The sequence below is a fragment of the Seriola dumerili genome, unplaced genomic scaffold, assembly GCF_002260705.1.
Source record: "Seriola dumerili isolate Sdu_G_001 unplaced genomic scaffold, Sdu_1.0 BDQW01000230.1, whole genome shotgun sequence".
In the NCBI taxonomy this organism is placed as follows: domain Eukaryota; kingdom Metazoa; phylum Chordata; class Actinopteri; order Carangiformes; family Carangidae; genus Seriola; species Seriola dumerili.
Genome location: NW_019174485.1, coordinates 440,522 through 454,687, shown reverse-complemented (window position 1 = coordinate 454,687; position 14,166 = coordinate 440,522). Strand labels below are relative to the sequence as shown.

Below are 14,166 nucleotides of genomic sequence, written 5' to 3'. Positions count from 1 at the left end.
GCTGTAAAATTGCCCCTCAGTGTAACATGATTTATTTAAACAGCTCATCTTGAATAAATCTAAATATGTGCAAATACCAAGTGTAATGTCATCCTTTGGCCTTTAGGTGTCAGTCTTCTGCTGCTGTGCCAGCTCTCAGGCCCGCAGGCTGGTATCAGCAGTCTGTTGGCAGCTGCATGTGCAGTGTTTCTAATCTGGGTGAGGGTGATGTGAGGCTGAGAATCTGTTTATGTAACTCAGCACTCACTGATTCATCCTGATTATGTCAGATGATGGAGATCGTCATCACATTATGAAGCTCCCTCTCCCTCTCTCTCTCCCTCTCTCTCTCCCTCTCTCTCTATCTCTCTCTCTCTATCTCTCTCTCTCTCTCAGAAACACATGGACACATGCACAGGCATGCATGGCCTCTGGAAAGACAAACAGAGAAAAGCAAACAAAATTATGCACTCACTTGCCAACATTTGCAACATGTGCGTATGCACATACACAGAAATGAATTTACATGCGTTAGTAAACTACGTTAAAACAACCAGAGGTAAGTTTTGTTTACATCCGCCGTGACCCATGGCCTAACATCTCCATCACCAGGGTCATTTCAGCTGCATAAAACATCACATGTGAAACAGAAAAGAAAGAGTCAGATGTTCTAGTAAAGCAACAATAAAATAAAATCAGATCACAATATACAGTACGTGCAAAAGATAACTGCTTATTGATAAAACTGATGTGATAAGATATACTTTGGATGAAGACAATAGTCTACTTAAAATGCTCACACATTTATTTGAATCTTAAAGGTGAATTACATCCTTCACAACCAGTCAGCCTCCAAGTTGTAATATGTATCTCTTATGGCGAGGCTCCAGCTCAATGAAAGATGTAGAGTCCAGTGTTTGACACATGAAATATCCACAACTAAAAGTAAAGATATTCCACGCTCTGCTTCTTTGATTTTGGCCATTAAATCTGTCCCTCAGCTTTATGGAAGTGCCACAATAAATTGCTGGAGTACCCCTTTAAGAAGTTTACAGTGGCAGATTTTAAGGAAGGTTTAGAGTAGCAGTTTAGAGATAGTGTGATTAATCTCTATTTGGTAACAGCAGTGAGCTCCACTCCGAGTTTCCTTTTTGGTGTACTATCATGGCTATGATTGGATTCTTAAACCTGCTCATCCGGGGTGGCATGATTACAAGCGAGCCAGTAACACCCAAGCTGCACACACACATCAGCAACACATTGGTGCCCTACTCACAGCCAAATGTACACACATGGAGTAATCCTGATAATTATAGTGCAACAGATATACTCCGTGTATAATCTGTTATCCACTGGGACTGTGCTCGCTTAGCAAGTTATTCCACTTCACTAACAGGTTGGAGATGATCATGAGGCTCCATCTGCAGTATGAGTTTGTTTTAGCGCTGTGTTCGAGGGTACGTGATCCTGGATTTAGAGATGACACGAGGACAGGGGCAGAGCTATGACCTGCTGTGGCCCCGAAAAAGAACAAACTCCTAAACAAATGGCCTCTCTTCTTCCACTTTCTTGTTCCTCCTTCCTTGTTTACATCATGTCACATATACCTAAAGAGGATATTATGCTGGCATTATGCATGACTGAAATGTTGACAGCCTGCCAAACAAGCACTGCAGCATGAACATGACATGAAATATTTACCAAGAAAAATATAGTGGTCTGATCAGAGGGTAGCAGCAGCTGAAGAGGTCAAAGCTTAAAAAACAATAATTTTAATAATGCTTGTGACCAGGCCAAGGCTTAAAGTCTGAAGAGCATGTGCTCTAAACAATTCCCATAATGAAATGTTTTGGCATGCGCTTATCATCTTTTAGTAAATGACGACTGTTCTGTAAATTTACAAGTTTCACTTTCTGTAAATCCCCATGGCATAATGTAAAATTATAAATGGAAAAAGCACATTAAACCCCTTAATTTGATTTTTGAGGGAAGGTTCGCTGAGGACAGATGTGTAATTAAATAACCTCTCTCTGTCTTGTTTTCTTCTGTGGAGAAACGCAAATTCATCCGTCTCTGTGGAAGACTTTCTCCATGGAGAGGACATTTCAGGACAAATGAAAATGTCAGATTTAATCTGTGTATGTTGAAGAGAAATACTATAAAGTCTTAAAAACATACTTGTATTGATGCATATAAAAATATGCTTTATATTTTAACGATAACTACAGCTATCATTGATTTTAAAATAAAGACATTTTCAGCAACAAAAACATTATGGTCCACTCTATGCAAACACGCGTCCTTTAACTTGCTCGTCCTGAAGGAGAGACACACGTAACATCCTGTGTGACCTCAGCACAACAACAGTGTTACTGAAAGGAAGCCGAGACGTCTCTTACGCAGAAGATCCACCTCAGTTCACCAGACAAACGTCTGCACACACACAGTCAAAGAGAAACACACACTTCGACACCATTCAGTGTACAGAATATTGTAGCATGAATATTTTAGGAGCTCTGCCTCTCCAGTGAGCGTCCATAAATGGATTTTCTCTGCATTATTAAAGCCTGCTACTTTAGGACAGCATTGATACCAGCACCTCAAACTGAGATATCTATTTACATTTGAATTTTGTAGGGGTTACACATTCATGGACACAGCCAAACTGGCAACCCTCCATGTGGGAGGAGAGATAAGGATTTCTAAATGCAGATAAACCTGTCCAGCACAATGAGCTGCTCTTTCTATTGGCTTAACTAATTCAATGCATAACACTGTAAGTTAATATGTGTGTGTAGAAATATTGACTGAACTGTATGTTTGTGATTACACAACCTCACATAATGGGAATCTTGGCCTCATGTCCAAACACAGGATGAGGATTAGAGTGGTGAAAGCCGCTGCAGCACTGACACCGGTGAGAGGGATTGTGAGTCCAAGTGGATCGAGGGATGTGAGACGGAGGGAGAGCGAGAGCGAGAGCGAGAGAGGGGGGAGGAGAGGGAGGGGGGTTCTCCTGATTTGAACTTGAGCGTACACACACAAAGTCAAACAAGGCCACTGTCCGATCTGTGCTCAGGCAGTCAATTACTTTGTGCCTTTGTTAGTCAAGGCTTTAATGAAACTTGACACACACATGAATGCACATGGACACATATTTGTACTGCTATATTTGTGGGGACCTACACTGACCAAATGCATTCACAAGATCCTCTCCCTAACCTGAGATAGGTACTTCAGCGTAGGGGACGCACAACAGATGGTTTAAAATGTTGCTGTTGTGTTTCGGCTGCCCCCTCGTGAGGGGTCACTGCAGCAGATCACCTTCCACATGTTTGATTTGGCATATATTTTACGCTGGGGATCGAACTGCGAACCCAGGGATCAGGTTAGAATGTCAAGTAAAAAAGCCCTGGTGAATACCAAGGTCTTTCAAACTCCTCCTGCCCAGTTTATAAGACAGCCTTTCTGTTAAATGCTTTAAAATCCAATCTCAGTCCAAATCTCACATCAAGTTTGGACATTTTCATGTGAGTTATCTTCTCCGACGTGACAAAACTCAACAGAAGTGATTACACAGCTGATGTACAGACTGGATACTACCCCTCATGACTAGTAAACTAGCGGTTAGCACGGTCGCCTCACAGCAAGAAGGTTCTCAGTCGTGAATATGAGTGTGAGCGGTTGTTTGTCTCTATGTGTCAGCCCTGTGAGAGACTGGTGACCTGTCCAGGGTGGACCCCGCCCTCGCCCAATGTCAGCTGGGATTGGCCCCAACACCCACGACCCTATAAGGATAAGCAGTATGGATAATGGATTGATGGATGACTAGGAAACTGACTTTGACAAGCAAATTTGGGGGAGTAACCATCACAACATGCCTAATCTAAAACCTAACCCTAACTTCAACCTAAACCTGATTCTAGTTCTAACCCTAAATCCAAGTCTTAACTCTCAAACAGTCGTGTGAAGAAGTCTATACGAGGTTTATTTCACCTCCTGTGAGTAAACGATAAAGATACACTAATTTGTTGCTCAATCATTTATCTTTCTACTACAACACTACGTGTGATGAAATGTCAACCATTTGCAAACAAAGCTGCTCCTGGTGTCGTATAGTTTGTAGTTGTTTTGGCCTTAAAAGGCATTATAAGGATAATGTGGATTCAAATTTTGGTTTAAAGGTGTCCTGTGAATTTTTTCTTTAAATTCAGTGTTTCTCACCAAGACGCACAGTGTGTCCTTCAAGTTATGACAAATGTGTTGAATGCATTTTTTTTAACATCCATCTTTACTAGTTTACAGTCTTCTTCCTCCCTGCATTTGTTGGTCATTTCCGTGTTTCCTGGCACATTACTACCACATATACGATCTTAATGTGAAAACGTTAAGATGTGTATTATGTTACCTGTGTAGGTGTGCCTGCACATCTTTGTGCATGTGCATGAAACAAAGAGAAAAGGTGAAAAATGCTCTCTTCAGCGTATTACCTACAGTATCTCAGGCAATTGCTTCATCTACAGTAGACTGTAGAGTATAAGTGTATTTATGAAGAATCCAGTCTGCTGGAAGACAGATGCTTTCCACCTGGGTTAACAAGGTTCAAATGAGAGTTTACCCTCTACATGAAGGCGCACACACACACACACACGCACACAAAAATTGTTACTTTCATATTTCGCACAATATTTGTTATATAATCCATGGTACAGCACGGACACATTGTCAGTGAAGCATGTCCAGTGAAATAGCCATTGTTGAGCTTTTACAGCACCAACCTTCAGCACAACACATGGGGACATGATTAGAGTCATGGAGGGTAAGAGCTGATGTTCAAAGGTGAGTTAGTTCACACACATACTGCACCAGAGAGACTGTGACTTATTGTGACTAATGTCTAAAGACTGACAGAGTCGTTCCTGTGCTGAAACAGACTCACTGTGGTGAGATAGTCTTTTTAGGTGTACTTATTACATGTTAAAGCATAGCTACAGATTGTGTCCAGTTGTCCATTCATTGTTTAGTTTGTGGGTGTATATATAGTCAAACACCCTCCAGATTGAACTTTTTACATTTTGCAATCATCTTTTTTCAGGATTCTTGGAAAAGGTTTTTTTAAAAAAGAAAAAAAAACAACAAAAAAACAACAAAGAAAATCTCAAGGCAGAGTAGTGAAGATTGCCGCAGTTGAGCTGGAAATAGGTGAAATTATCTCAGCCCACTTTCTGATTTTTAGTTACGCTAGTGGTATGTGCAATGTCAGTTGGTCCACAACGCTGGTCCAAGGGGGAAATATCTCAGCATCTATTGGATGGGTTGCCGTGACATAACGTACAAATAATTGTGGTTTGTATGAAGCCTAATGACTTTGATGACACCCTGAGTTTTCCTCAGGCGCAACCAGCAGGTTCACATTTTTGGTTTTGATTGAAATGTTTCAACAGCTATCGCATTGGTTGACATTAAGTTTGGCACAGTCATTCAGAATGAAATGTAATAACTTTGATCTCCTGAGTTTTCATCTGTCACATCAACAGCAATTTTGCCAAACACTTTGGTTTATGACCACATACATGCAAAACTAATGACATTCCCATCGGCCTTAACCGTATTTACTGTTTACTGCTATTTAGCAAATGTTTACATGCTAAACATTATACCTGCTAAACTAATATTGTGTATTGAACTGGTATTGTAAGCATGCTACCATGCTGATGTCAGCATTATCTCAATGTACAGCCTGACAGAGCTGATTGCATGGCTATAGACTCTTCATCTTGTTCAGGAAATAATTCCTGATATAATCATTTCTCAAGACTTATCAGACCATGTATCATGAAGATGATACGCCATTGTATAAAATTCCAAATTTAAATGGATTTTTCCTGGAAACAGATTATCCATCAAGTCTTTTTTTGTTTGTTTGTTTAGAAAACTAGATTTTTATGGATAAAAAATGACATGTTACAATAGATACTTTTTTCTGCTAAACCCTGTGCTCCTAGAATATGTCAGCAGTCATGGGAAAATACTTTTTATACAATAGATAACCTTAAAAAACAGGAGGAATGAAGTGAAATCAAAATGTTTCATTTAAGATAATTTGTTGGCAGCTCATTCAGCTGAACCTCGGGACAGCAGTACAGTTTTCTTTTCTCAGAATTTCACCCCAACGTCCTCTGAATGTGTGTGTACACCACTGCATGTCACAGCCATACACCAGCATGTTCAAACTGATCAGTCAAGGTCATGGCAACAGGTCAATAGTGACACTGTTGTTTCTAAATGCTCCAGAGAGGACATACATACATAAATTAAAGAATGAGAAGTCAACTGTTGCCTTGTTTTGCAGAAACTGGTGAGACTGACAGAGAGACAGAGAGGTCCAGTGAGAAGCATTTCCATGCGCAGGGAGGAAGTATCACTGTCCAGCAGATCGCTCATAGGAACAATGTTCCTTTTTTCTGTGCAACCTCACCCCAACTGAACTTCCAGTACTGCGTAGTCCTCACATGCTCTCTCTCTCTCTCTCCCTCTCCCTGTGTATTACGTAACAGCTCTCTTTTCCATTTACACTATCTACTGGCATTCAAGTGATTAGCTCTCTCTGTATGGCTGTCTTTGCATTCTTCATTTACAATACATGGTTATTATAACTAGATTAAGCCACAGGTGCAGTGACACAGCGATTAGCTTCTTTTGTCCTTACACAGTGAGGCCAACGAGAAGAGAGGAAATACACTGAGTGAGTGACATTACACATCCTCACATGTTTGTTCTTTGACAGTGGAAACCGGTGTGTTTGATAATCTAATGTGATGGAAATAAAAATACAATCATGCGTTCTTTTTGTGCAGAAACAAAGAGAGCGTGTACAAAACACATACTTCTGTGTAACTGTGTTACCTTGAACTGCTCATTATGGGTACTTACCTGCAAAGAGCAAATGAGGACAACTCAGAGCACCATGACGGCTGTGCACACAGGCTTTTGTAAACTAGATGAGCTAATCTAACAGTGACAGTTAAAAAGGTGAAAACAGAAACCTGTTAGTGCTACAGGTGTTAACTGGATCAGCAATGATCCTCTCTTTATCAAAATACATACATAATACATATTACATTACATTTTCTCTGCTCAAACTACAACTTCAGTAAAAAACAGACCTTATGTCCTGAGTTAGAGCTCACTGGATGAGTGTTACAAACTAAAATGTTAAACCCAATACATAGCAGGAAAGCTCTCGTGGATTTAGATTTATGAATATTTTTTGAGGATTCATGACCTAATTAAACCTGTTAAACTGAATCAAACGTGTTGTGTAATTTACTAAGATCATTTTGACCTGTTTCATGCCTGTGTGTGTGTGTGTGTGATGGATAAAGACTGTAACACTGTGGCTTTTGACAATTTCTTCCACTGTTTTACAGTGAAAGAGTAAATGAGTGAAGGTTGAGCATAATAAACTTGTCTGGCCACTGTAAGGCCAGCCAGAATAAAAACTAAAGCATCAGCCCCAGATAAAATCCTCGCTGACGAACAGTATAGACATATACGATGCCTTCTTTGGTGTTGTCCTGCTGGCCCAGGAAAAACTTTAATTCTACATCTATTTTTAGCCAAGCTAATGGCATGACTCCAGGGAGGGGATTGCTGGTCTGTTTTTGGTCTATCACTTTGGTCCAGACTGAAATATCTAGATCATTTTTTTTTTTAATTTTGTACAGGCGTTCATGGTCCCCAGAGGATGAATCCTAATCCTAATTTTCCAAATCCTAACATTTTAAAATTACAAAATGGATTAGCACAAAATTTTATACACATATCTAAGGTGCCCTGGCCATGTATCCTAATAACGTTGCTGATCCTCTGACTTCATCAAGTCCTATACTTTGCTTTGTGAACAAATACCTGCAAAACTAATAATACCATACCATCATACACTGAACTTACATGGCAAACATTATATCCACCTAGCATTGTCACTCGACCATTAGCATTTAGCTCACAGCACCACTGCGCCTCAGCAGCCTCGCATGGCCTTTTTGTCTCAAATATAAACATTCAGGCACCAAGTTGTAAGATTAAATGCTATAATACAAGGGGAGCAGGAGCTAGACCAACACTACGTACCAAGTTAACACAGCAGTCTGTAGCCTGTTTGCATGTGTTTATGTTATTTTGGTTAACAATTTATTTCTAACCTCTTATGTCCTTCCAGCGCCTAAAGTGAAAAAACAAACAAAAAACAGCTTGTTTAAAAATACTTTGAACGCAGCTCTGTTTGGTCCCTGTTACAGTGTTTCTCGTTGGTTTGACTCAGCTGGCTTCCCGTTAGGAGGAGGAGGGGGAGAGGGCAGGAGGAGGGGGAGGAGGAGGGAGGGGAGGAGGAGGAGGGGGGGTCACCCGGGGTGAGGATCCGACCCCGGCTGAACCGATTGATCGGGAAAGAAACGACAGAGAGATGCGGAGCTTTTTAGGAGCAGAAACATGCAGACGACCTGAGAAGCTCCACATGTCCAGTGGACAGCTCCTCGCTCTGACTGAGGAACTTTTCATGAGAGATTTCAGCAGCTGTTTCATTCGTAAGTAAGAGCTCCTATTTATCCTTTTTTTAATTTTTTACTACTGATTTAATTTGTTTTATCGTGCGAGGGAATCTGGCAAAATTTTTATGAAGGTTTATGAATAATATTTTACAGTTATCATGCCACGTCGGATTAAATATGGGAGTACTAACATTATGTCAATAATAAACTATTTAGGATTTAGGGTTTAATAAAAACCTATTGATAGGGATAACTGTAAATGCCTTGTTGTGGTGTCTGGTGAACTAATTGGACACTTAATCAAATTATATAAATGAAATTCAATATTTAAACTGGAATAATCAGCCGTTTCTCTTTTTTTTCAACCAGAAACTTTTAAATTACTCTTTATTAACTGTTTTTACAGTGAATGGTTGCTATGAATATAATTAATAAAAATTTCTCTGGTGAAATATGATATGATAATAGTTTTTGTATCGAATTAGATCGTTGTTATCAGTCTATATTAATATGGCTTTATCCCTCTGAAATGCTCGTAAATATCAGTTTAATCTGAGCGTTTTTTGTTTTATAAGTTTTTTATTATGATGATTTTAATGTCTTCCCTGCTGTTAATTACAACATTCAATTGGCACTAGTATGATGTCGGTTAAATGTTTTGCAACCTTGTGAACAAACTCTGAGCTCATCATATGTGATTGTGTTTTTTCACCACCAGGTGGTGCCAATATAGAGCATTTCACCCTCAACCTCCAACCATCAGTGAGTTCCTAACAGACCCTGCGGCTCCCTGAAGTGATTGAACATGACGGGTCAGACTGTGGGCGCCATCATCCAGGACCTGTCAGTGCCATCACTGCGGGGTGTGGAGGGACTGGAGTCCAGGCCTCGGGGTGGGGCTGGGTCCTTCACCGATGAGGCTGTTTCCATCCTGACCTCCACAAGCCAACTGGCCCGAACCCTTCTGGGTCGCACCTTTGCTCTCAAACACAAAGACAGCCTCGCCAACGCTGAAGCCAAGGCTGGGTGCAGCTGTGATGAAGACAACAGCAATAATGCACGCCGCAAACGGGAGTTCATCCCCAATGAGAAAAAAGACGAGGGCTATTGGGACAAGAGAAGAAAAAACAATGAGGCAGCCAAGCGGTCCAGAGAGAAGCGGCGAGCCAATGACATGGTGCTGGAGAGACGGGTCCTGGGTCTGCTGGAGGAAAACGCACGCCTGAGGGCCGAGCTGTTGGCCCTCAAGTTTCGCTTTGGTCTGGTCAAGGATCCGTCCGATGTGACCATCCTGCCACTCTCTGCATCACTCTGTGCTCATCAACCATCCAGCACAACACATTACTACCAGCCTCACACTGATGGACCCTCATACCTCAACACACAGCAAAGTGCCAGCACCCACTACATTCATCCTCACCCTCTGCAGCAGGCTGCCGTCTACGGGCCGAGGGGAGCCGGGCCTCTGTCAAGTCATAGTGTATCCGAGGAGTCCGGTGTTTCCACCTCATGCAACTCAAATATGGGCAGCCCTGTGTTTTTTGACGACACACTGAGTGAACGTAGTGGGCCTTCTCCGAGGGAGCTGGTGGAGGAGCAGCAGGGCTACGACTCCCACATCTGTCCCCTGGAGGTCAACGAGGGTCAGTATGTAACCAAACAAGACTCACATGAGGGTTTGAGGAGTCTCCCGCACAAGCTCCGATTCAAAGGCCCCGGTGGTAGCAGTGACGGAGGGGAGATGTCTCCTCTCTCTGATAACAGACACAGTGGACCACCTGTAGCTACAGTGGGGCCAAACATCCAGGTGAGGAGCCACCATCAGGTAGGGTGGGACAGTCGGGCAGAGAGTCAGCCTCCTTGGTCCAGGGAGGAGGCCAGTGGTGGACCTGGGCATCAGTATCAGGGCCCGTCCTCTGGATATTATAACGCCTCCTCTCTGCAGAACTCCAAGGACAACACCTATACGACAGAGGACGGTAGTCTGAGGTCGCAGATCAGCTGTTTGTCTCAGGAAGTGGCTCAGCTCAAAAGGCTCTTCTCTCAGCAGCTGCTCTCTAAGATCACTTAAAACCTGAACAGACCAAGATCAAACCCAGACTAAAACTAATGGACAGATTTCCCCTCACATCTTTCCAGAAAATTGACTTCACAGACTGCTGATTTCCACTGGCACCGATGCAAACAGACACCTCTGAAATGACAAACTTTATTTTCAACGCCTGTTTCACTGGAAAAGGTTAGTTTAGTGATCTGTTTGCTCTGTGATGGTCAGCGCACCACTGCCAGAAAAGACATTCATCTTTTAAAATAATGCTCAATGGAGGTGATTCATGTGTGGTTCATCGCGTCCTTGGATCATTTGAAACTGGCCGTACATCTGTGTGAACACTCAACTGAGCAGATCAGTTACAAACACTGGAAAAACATGTTGGATACTAACTATGAACACAGTTATCATTTGTTAGACTTCAGTCTCACCATGTTCAACACTAATGTAAACATTAACACATCTATCCACACGTGTCACACACCTTTTCTAAGACATACATTTTACATTTTTAACCTTTCAGCACAAGATATGTTGTGTATGACATTATCTTGTTTTAAATGTGTGATAAACGTGATAAGTATGACTTTTTGGACTGTACTGTGGTTTTGTGTTTGTTCACTTTATCTGTTTCTGGTTTATCTTAGGACAGCAAGATACATAGATATCGCCGTCACCATCACTGTTCAGAACTGTAACTGAATTGAACTGTATTTGAAAATAAAAGTATATTTTATCCAAGAACATGGTGAGTCTTTTATGACAAACTGAGATATTCTTAGTGCAATTTAAATGACTTACACATTACTGTTTTATTTGTTCTGAAAGCCACATGTACGTTAACACATCAACATGCAATATGCAAGACTTTTATGCAAGAAGTGTTTTTAAACTGCACTTTGCATTACATCACAGACTCAGTGTGGCTGGGCAGAGGGAGCTATGGTAGGCGTGGCACTGGAGTGAGGAGGTGCACTGCACAAGAGTATGAACATGACACAAGTGATTAACTGATATCATTTGGATTTTATTCATGGCCTTCCTTTCTTTGATAAATTCTTTAAAAATATAAACACCACCTCTGTGTCGGCCGGCTCGTACTGAACTAAGGTTACTGAATTGAAGGGGGACAGTGGGGTGTCGGACAGTGCCAGGGAGAGAGGGTGGCTGCAGGGAGAGGAGCGAGACTCTGCATGAGTCATCTATCACGTCAGCAGTAGAAAAGCTATTTTTAGGCTTGAGGCAGTTGCGGTGGAGACTGATTGGCCCACGAGGAAGCGAAGGATAGAGGTCCAGAATACATTCACACCTGGAAATAAAACAAATCTTGCAGATAGAAAGAAACATTTCCGTGAAATACATACTGATAACAGTGTGAAGCCAGAAAGCCGCAGTACATACACTGAATTATTGATTTTTGTGTAAAAATATGATTCATTGGACTGAATGTCATTCTTTATTAACACAATCTTTGATGTTTCCATCTTCAGCGCTAAGTATTTATTTATTTTTATCAACACCAGGTGGCGCCAAGTGTCTTTATCAGTATGGATCACCGACTCTCATTCATTCATTCACAGCAGTGTTACTACAGAGGTCATCTCCTCCATTGTGCTTCCAGTAGTACCACATGCTGCACATAGAGAACAAGCAACACTGTCATTTTGTGTTGGAAGCACAGCACTCCTACCTTCAAATTATCAATATAATTCATAAAGCAGAGTGTAAGCACAGGGTGCATCAGGCATCAGCAGACCTCTGCAGCTGGAAACCCCTTCTTTAAGCCGTGTCTCTGTTTCTCTCTCTCCACAACAACAACAACAAGATGCTCAGGAGCTCTTTTGTCTGTGATCAATCTTCATCCAGCCCAGTCTGCAACCCCCCGTGCCATGAGCCATATAGACGGGAGTGAGAGCCTTTTGGTTGCTAGGCAGGCACCACCACACCACCGCAGTTGCCAAGGGAATGCCTGCATGCAGAGGCAGCTGGAAAGATGGAGCAGTGTGTTGGGGGTTGGTGGTTCTAACAGAGGACTGGTGGGGGGAGGAGCTAGACAAGTTCAAGGCTGCCGATTCCCCAACATGGTATAATGGTGGTGATGATGGTGTGTGTGTGTGTGTGTGTGTGTGTGTGTGTCTGTGTGGAGACAAAGCAGGGGGAAGGGATATGAGTGAGAAAGTGGGATGGAGGTGGATGTGTGTCTGATACAAAACAGGGCTGACGTAACTGCAGATGAAATATGGTGGTGATGAGGACACCAGGCTTTGAGGGATAATAGAAAAGCTCCTAAGCAGATAATACACTTCCATTTTTCTGTATACATAAACAAAAACAAAGAAGATGAAATGGTGCATAAAATTAATGATACAATAATGTGTTAATTCATAATAAAGAAGATACATTTTTTCTTGTTTTATTTCATCTTATCACTGTCATGGATATTGATACTGATTTCATTGTAAATTTTTAAAGGGTGTGTTTTTACTGTTTTCTTTAAAAAAAAAAAAAAAAGTTCTAAACAAGCAACTAGCAAGATGGGAGATAGAATCAAGTATTTATTATTTCTATCATTAATTATGCCACAATCTTCCCACAGAGCATGGAAAAAAAAATGATGAATGTGGATTTTATATTAAGCAGGAAAAAAATTAAAAATACAAAAAAATAGCAAATAATAACACAAGAAAGACCTTAATGTGCGAACAAAGGGTTCAACGCTGCTGTCTGCCACTGCAAACATAACTCGGTTAACAGATATACAGGCTGAGGCCTGTCAGGATTCATTTATACTTATTTGAGAGAGAGACTTAAACGAGACACATGTGGGGTGAAAAAGAGGCATAGCTTTGTAATCCATTTACAATTATATAATAACAGTTACACAAGTGCTGTGGCTGTGGTGTTAGTTTTAAAACCATGCTGATATTGAACTTTATGTAGCAGCAACATCACACATTTCATTAAAGAACAAGAGTAGATGGCTTGTTGTCTTTACTTTCATAAAGAAAAGCTGATATTTTTCATTATACAGGGTAACAATAATAAGGTATAATATATGGTATATACAATATTTAAAAATACCATCAAATTGTACCATCAAGCTGTGGTGGGTAGCATTTACATCTTTTAAAAAAGTAGCGTTCAAGTTAATTCTATTTATAGCCCAGTATCTACGACGCCCTCTGTCCTTAAACTTGCCATGTCCTGCATTAACAATCCTATTGAAGTTAATATACACAAGTATTATCAGCAAATTACCCTTTGCTATTTTTAACTACTTTATATACTTTTGCACAGTTTAATCTGTAAAAAAATCATATTTTATAAGATGATTGTGTTCTTTATATAAAATCTTACTCACGTAACTAATAACTATATATGTCATATAAGTGTAGAAAAGGAAAAACGCAATATTTTCCTGAGTCTAGCGTAAGGTAAAAGTATTTGAAGATTGTATTTATCATCAATACCACCCCTGCTAGCAAACCCCTGCCTTTCATCAAGACACTGATCTCTGTAACTGACCTTGACCTTTGACTTGATTGTGGAGTGAAGAAATTGAAAGTTCAACTATCTATCCATCTATCT

At 40.9% G+C, this 14,166-nt stretch overlaps 1 protein-coding gene across 2 annotated transcripts; it reads left to right on the top strand.

Annotated features, from left to right (window-relative positions):
• Nucleotides 1-8,446: 8,446 nt before the first annotated feature.
• On the top strand, nt 8,447-11,245 carry LOC111229364 (nuclear factor interleukin-3-regulated protein-like). Of its 2 annotated transcripts, none has more exons than XM_022755667.1 (2): nt 8,447-8,564; nt 9,247-11,245. In XM_022755667.1, the coding sequence occupies exon 2, from the start codon at nt 9,334-9,336 to the stop codon at nt 10,597-10,599; it is 1,266 nt and encodes a 421-aa protein (XP_022611388.1). In that variant the 5' UTR covers nt 8,447-8,564; nt 9,247-9,333; the 3' UTR covers nt 10,600-11,245. The 2 variants fall into 2 exon arrangements, with proteins under 2 accessions (XP_022611388.1, XP_022611389.1); XM_022755668.1 differs by having other exon boundaries at nt 8,447-8,568.
• The last annotated feature ends 2,921 nt before the right edge of the window (nt 11,246-14,166 follow it).